The sequence below is a fragment of the Wasmannia auropunctata genome, unplaced genomic scaffold, assembly GCF_000956235.1.
Source record: "Wasmannia auropunctata unplaced genomic scaffold, wasmannia.A_1.0 LD335709.1, whole genome shotgun sequence".
NCBI classification, from domain to species: domain Eukaryota; kingdom Metazoa; phylum Arthropoda; class Insecta; order Hymenoptera; family Formicidae; genus Wasmannia; species Wasmannia auropunctata.
The window spans coordinates 26396-33302 of NW_012027181.1; the positions used below are offsets into that span (position 1 = coordinate 26396).

Genomic DNA, 6907 nt, shown 5'->3' on the forward strand with positions numbered 1-6907 from the left:
ATTGGTACTAGAACACGGTTTGAAGGGATGAAATCATTCCTCATATGTAAAGCAGTTTTTAGTTCTTTTCGTTATATAATATCTCGGAAATTATTAAAGATCGATATCAAAAAATGTTTTACATTTTATGTATAACATTAATTCCACAAGAAATGATACTAATGATAGCGTTTATACGTATACATAAAAAATCACCTTTGATACTCAATGTTATAAAACTATTTATAAATTCATACATATCGATTGAATATAATTGTTTTATTGTTTTTCGTGACAAAACGATATCTTTTCCAAGTGCAAAAATATTGTTTTATTGCTTTTCGTGACAAATTAAACGTTACTGCTTTCACGTGTGGAAACAAAGTTATATGTTTAAATAATGTTTCCTTATATTTAACGGGTAATTTAAGCAATTTCTGGTATTTTTTATTGCACAAGTGAGCTATAAAGTAACATATAAATACTCTTTAGCCGAAGTCGAAGAATTAATCAGTTGCGATTCGTCATACGACTTGCATAATCGATTTTACTTCCCAAGAAGAACGGTAAGTTCTAACATACAATTTTTTAAAATAGTAGCTGAGAATACAAATTAATAGATAATGAACTATGTATATAAGATTATCTATTGCTATTATATTAATAGTAAAATATTTCCTGTTTTATTATTTAACTTAATAATTAAAATGTGAACTATAAGCCTGAGTCAGTTATTTAATGCTCTAATATAATGAATTAGTACAATAAAATAATATAATAAAAACAGACGTTTTGACATACATTAGGTCATTCTCAATGTTAAACGATAAAATTAAAACAAGAAAAAAAATTTTTATCATAAAACGGCGAAAATAAAAATTCCGTCCATTATTAAAACCGTTTGCAAAATAAAATGTCGTAACAATAATAAAATCGAAAATTCAAACACAAATCCTCAAATTATCACATTGAACATTCGTCGAGAAGTAAACAATAGAAACGTACGGTCCTCCCAGATTTGAAGCAGAGACAAGATCAAAAATTGTCATTGTAAAAGTCAGTAACACTGTGGAAGCTTGAGTAGCTGAATTCAGGAGTCCATAAATCGTTCACAATTTAGAATAATTAACAGTATAAAAGACAGTGACAGTTTAGCATTATGTATCGAAAGTCAAAGCCAAGTCTTAAAGCCAAGTTAAAGAAAGTCAAGTCTTAAGTTATGAAAGTCAAATAGTAGGTATGTCTCTGCTTCAAATCTGAAAGGATCGTACGTTTCTATTTTATACTTCTTGACGACTGTCCACTGCGATAATATGAGAATTTGCATTTGAATTTTCAATTTCGGTTTTGTTATGACATTTTATTTTGCGAAAAGTTTTAATAATGAACATATCTTTATTTTCACCGTTTTATGTTTAAACAAATTTTTTTCTTGTTTTAATTTTATCGTTTAACACTGAGAATGATTTGATGTAGGACAAAACGTCTGTTTTTATTATACATTATACTAGAGCATTAAATAACCAGCTCTAGCTCATAGCCCACATTTTAATTACTATTTTGTCATATATTGAGCCTTTTTTATTTTATTTTATTTTAACTTATTTTATATTTAAACTTCATTATTTAAGTTTCGTCATTTAAAAGATAAATTCACGTAAATTAAAATGGCAATTTCTATACAAGTATTATTATCATATTATTATAGGTATATTGCATGAACATATCGAATAGTAGATATAAACAATAAATAAATACATTATATAAAAATACAAATAAATAAATTATATCAAATATAGTGAAATAATTGCCTATAGGCGATTCGGATGTTGGTGTGTGAAATTTTTATTGTTACTGTATAGAGGCAGATTTGCGAATGAACTGTATGGATCCACGGATTCGCTAGTGACGTCGAAATTTACCGAATGGGAAAGATAGAGGAAAGGTGAAGTGGAGATGCTTTAGAGAGATGACTAGAAATGAGTTATTCGTACGAGAGTTTATTCGAGACTACTGGCCGAAATCGTTGACGATGTACATCAAAATGAGAAGTCGCCGTTGTAACTGTTGTAAGGATGAGAAGGGGAAATAATGCCGTATGTTTATTTTAGTTAGAGACGGCTGATCGGTAGCGAAAAACAAGAAGGAATGTCAAGGTCTGTACACCAGCACGAAATAAAACTCGAATACAACACATATTAAACGTTTAAATTGTAATAAGAAAATGTGAAATATGAAAATAACGATAATGATTTTAATTGACTGAAACTAAACAGTTACAATCACCCACGATCTGCGCGCCGCACGGTTTGTCGGTCATGAAACACAGTTCTTTTTCATGAAGCCGGGTTTGTAACTAATTAATTTCACGAAAAATTTAATATCTTTCGATGCTAATATGCATCTATAAGATTCCTCTCTCCCCAAATATGTAAAGAAATTTATTGCGATAAATAACATCTCAGCTCCCAGCCGAGAATTGAGGAAAGGGGAATTTATATTAATATCGAAAGATATTAAATTGTTTGTCAATTTAATTAGTTACAAGTTTCCAGCTTTGTGCAAAAGAGCTGTATTTCAAGACCGACAAACCGTGCGGCGCGCTGATCGTGTGTGGTTGGATATTGTAACAATAAGAATTTTACACACGAACAACCGTGTAGGCTCTCATAGGCAATTATTTCACTAAATTTTATTTATTCTTTGGAGTCTATTCCTTCTATTTAATTTCATTTAAATAAATTATATTAAAATAATAATTACAGAAAATATTACAGACAAGATGAAGAGAGAGACAAAATTCGTTATTTCCATTACTGTCGTTATGCTATGGCTATTTTGTTATGCTATGTGGATAAACCAGGATGCCGTTATCTGTTTGGAGGCGTAAGTATTTATACAATATATATTTTATGAAAGATAGTCGTTCTCCGCATTATAAAGACATACAAAGGAAACGATATTAGAGTCAAATTTTTAATTCAGATTTTGTTCTGTGCATAATCTATATAAACTTATCAAGACCATAAGAAAATGTTTTACATCTGTATCGATGCATCCGCAATATTATCCGCAAATTAATATTAATTTTGAATGTTGAATAACACAACTCTAAATATTACATTTTTAATCTTTTAGTGTTCCCAGGATGATAATTGCTGTCCTAAATTGGTTTGTCCATATGGATACTGTGCATGGGATGGCTCATTTGGAAAAAAGGAAACTAGATAACAGACCTCGTTATTCTGAATCATATCCATTTCTGGCACATCCTGGCAAATACCAGAATATGTAATGATATTAGAATGATAATATCGCTTAATATTCTTCTTTATATTTGACTGTGGCGCTATTTCTCTTTATATTTATATTTATAAAATAGATAAGAGATTTTTTTATTATAACTTTAAATAAATACATTCAAGAAACCATCAATATTGTCTGTCTTATTTATAAATAATTAATTTTATATACATATATATATAATACGTATATATCATTAAATATAAGTTATTTTAATTAAATTAACTCAATTATCCGCGAAGATATAAAAAAAATTTTTCAGATGAAAGAGGAAAAAAAACGCAAAATTGCATATTTCCTTTAAAAGCAACTAAGGTAAATTCAGATATTATGGCCATACGGAAAAGATGGCCATGTGCTGTAATTTATAATTGTTAAGTAATGCATATTTTTAGACTAATAATTGTTAAGTAATGCATATTTTTAGTCGTTCTCTAAGATAATCAATATTCACAGTAATTTATGTGCGTACACTACTCAAAATAACAATGATCTGAATATTATATAATGCTTTTACTTTTAATTGCCAGCACAGTTTTACACGTGTCTAAAAGCTGTTATTATATTATAACTTCAAATCAATTATAGTTAAGCTACCGTAATCAACATTATACATACACAGTAAAAGGTCTATAAATTGTAACCTATAATTTGTATTTTCATTTTGACTACTTATTTATAAATACTATGGCAGTTTCCCTTACAGTTTGGATAAGATGGACCACTTTTTTTATATTAAGTTGGCCAACAAGCTGTGTTCGAAAGCACCTGAGTGTCCTCATGTCATCATTTTATCCTTATTCATTGAATGTTAAATAAAAATAAAACGATAGAAGGCGCACGTTCGGTTTACAGTCGCAACATTGTTAAGATATAAATCATCACTTAATTATTATAAACTGACTGCTTGTTCTAAATTGGCTTTGTAATTGTGGATAACGTGCAATAAAAGTAAATATTAAGATTTTTCATTTTGATTTTGTTAGAATTTCAGTAAGTATCGCAATATTTATTTTGTAAGTATTACCAGGTTAGACTTGTTAAAATTTTGTCGTAATTGCCTGATATCGCGTTGCTTTCTATAGAAACAATTAATTTTACAATATCGGTAGGTAGCTTTTATAGAAAAATGGCAAAATATACTGCTTTCTGCCTGCAAGCGATTCATATGAATCGTTAAAAATAAAGTTAAAAAGTGAGCTCACAAAACCTGTCTTATTTATTAACAATAAAATATAGTTAATATTCGTATGCATGGTAATAATTGTTTCATTAGTTTTGTCATTTAAAAGGAACTGGTTTTTTTTCCAAGGATTTTTTCGATTTCTATCCCAAAAATAGAAAAATTTAATAGAAAATTTCACGTACATGTTCATAAAAACTAACACATTTTATCACATTTGCAACATGGAGAACAGGAATACTTCCGTATATTCCTCCTAATATGATGGTTAAATTACGATTGCGTTTCGAGAATAACAATAAAATTAGTAATAAAAATTTTTAATGTAATAATGTTTTTTTCATGGTTACATAAGTAGCCATCTAAAATAGTTTTTTTTTTGTCTAAGTGTTTTTTATTTTTAAGTTCCTCGGCAAATCCTTTGACATTTTATTTTATCTAGAACGAACAGAATTTTCTTACAGTACTGTAATAATTTTGAAATATTTGTTGCGGACAAAGCACGTGCAAAATGATTTCACAAAAAAAATATATATATGTATGTAAAATATGTTTGTAAATATGTTTAATTAATATATAATATTTTATAAATTGAAGAAAATAGATCCGTAAGAATAAATTGTAGATTACCTATATTGTAATTCAAAAGTTATTTTTGCTTGGAGCATTGAACATCTTGCTTTGGGTCGCAGCCCTTTACCTCTTATTAATTTAATAAATTGTAGGTAATAAATAGAGTAATACTTAAGTAATAAACACGTGATAGGAGGGTAATACCTGGAATGAATACAGACAATATATTATAAATGGGAACTCGCTGTAATCTTTCAAAAGAGAAATGATTGGCCCGGTAGTCGAAAATCAAAGCAAGGAAAACGAGTCAGTCAGTCCGGCGATGTCTCAGTTATGTCTTGAGAATATAATTAGAGAAATTTACGATTACTAAACAAGCATTGCATGAGTTTTCTTTCCACTCATTTCCTACAAAGTCAGATATACTTAAATATTGCCTATCTAATCGACGCGAGTTGATCGATATTAATTTTTATTATTACAATATCCAACCACACACAAACTGCGCGCTGCAATATTTGTTGGTTTTTAAACACAGTTCTTACATGAAGCCGGAATCCTTTTTAATAATTAAACATTTGATAATGTATATAAGAGTTCTTTAATATTACTATATTTAAATTGTATACTGTTATATGTATGTAAGATTATTTATTTATATATTAATACAATTAAGTATGATATAATAGTTATCACTCACGTTCATGATAGTAATAATATCTTTAAGTTGAGTGCATTTATTTTGTACATGTACTATCTCATTTATTAATGGAACAGTATTTAAGAAATGCATTTTATTTTATTGGAATTTGATTAATTCTTTGTGTCACGAATTTTTGTATCAGACCATTCTTTTGAAACTTTGTACTTGAGGATTTTTCGTATCGCTGATCACGAATTAAAAATAATTTTAAAATTCTAAATGACCGATCCAGTACGGGTGACAAATAATTCGAGTAATTTTGATTAAATCATTGAACATTTTATTATTTGTGTAAAAATAAATTATTTAGTGAGGAACAGATTCAGCGATTCCAAAAGATCTAGAAATTAACATTAAGTATAATATGACTATTATTTCGTTTTTAATACATCAAACCAGTTGCGCCATTTTGAATTTAATTTGTAAACGCAGCGCAGTTTGTGGAACTAGAATATATGTACGTAAAATTCACGCAGAAATATTAGTAAGCACCAAGATCCTGCTATGATCGTTCGTTGGTTTTCTCTCAATTTAATTTTTTAACACACATATACAATGTATATACATACACAGTACGGTCCATAAGTTCCCGGACTGATTTTTTTGCAGCCTTCTCATTGATGCCATTTATCGAACTGTTGAACTACGTAGTGTGAACCCTCCTTCTCGTCCATCTTCCGAGTCTGACACACATACACAACACCAGGTTATATCAAACGTCCGTACTCTTCAACAACTGAGCTGCGTTCAGCAATTCACGGTATATCATGTTATCCTTGTTATTCACCAAATATTAAACAATGATAAAATGATATCTAGATGCACCTACACGAAGTTTCTGAACGTAGCCCTGCGGCTAAAATAATGCCACTTAACACGGCTGTTCGAAAGAGTTCACACTACGTAATTCAACAGTCGAATCGATAAATAGCGTCAATGGGAAGGCTGCAAAAAAATCAGTCCGGGGACTTATGGACCGCACTGTATACATATATAGTTAATTTGTAAATTTTGATCTCAGATTAGGATTCAGCAAAGGTTGGGTAAGTTAATATTTTTTTTAACTAAGTTAAGTTAAAGTTAACAGTCTCAAAAATTTAACTTACAATTAGTTCAGTTAAGATACAAATTAGTCCATAATAAAACTGGTTAAAGATCGGAAGAGC

The 6907-nt window shown here is 29.1% G+C and overlaps 1 protein-coding gene and 1 long non-coding RNA gene across 2 annotated transcripts in view; both read left to right on the plus strand.

The window, feature by feature from the left end:
- Nucleotides 1-463: 463 nt before the first annotated feature.
- Nucleotides 464-6907, plus strand: part of LOC105456328 — a 9235-nt gene continuing 2791 nt past the window's right edge. The window contains exon 1 of the long non-coding RNA XR_975232.1: nucleotides 464-545. This is a non-coding gene — a long non-coding RNA (uncharacterized LOC105456328). The remainder of the gene's footprint in view (nucleotides 546-6907) is intronic.
- On the plus strand, nucleotides 1920-3353 carry LOC105456327 (omega-theraphotoxin-Hg1a-like). The gene is made up of 3 exons (XM_011700279.1): nucleotides 1920-2135; nucleotides 2757-2865; nucleotides 3118-3353. Exons 1-3 carry the CDS (start codon nucleotides 2128-2130, stop codon nucleotides 3208-3210), a joined length of 210 nt encoding a protein of 69 aa, XP_011698581.1. The 5' UTR covers nucleotides 1920-2127; the 3' UTR covers nucleotides 3211-3353.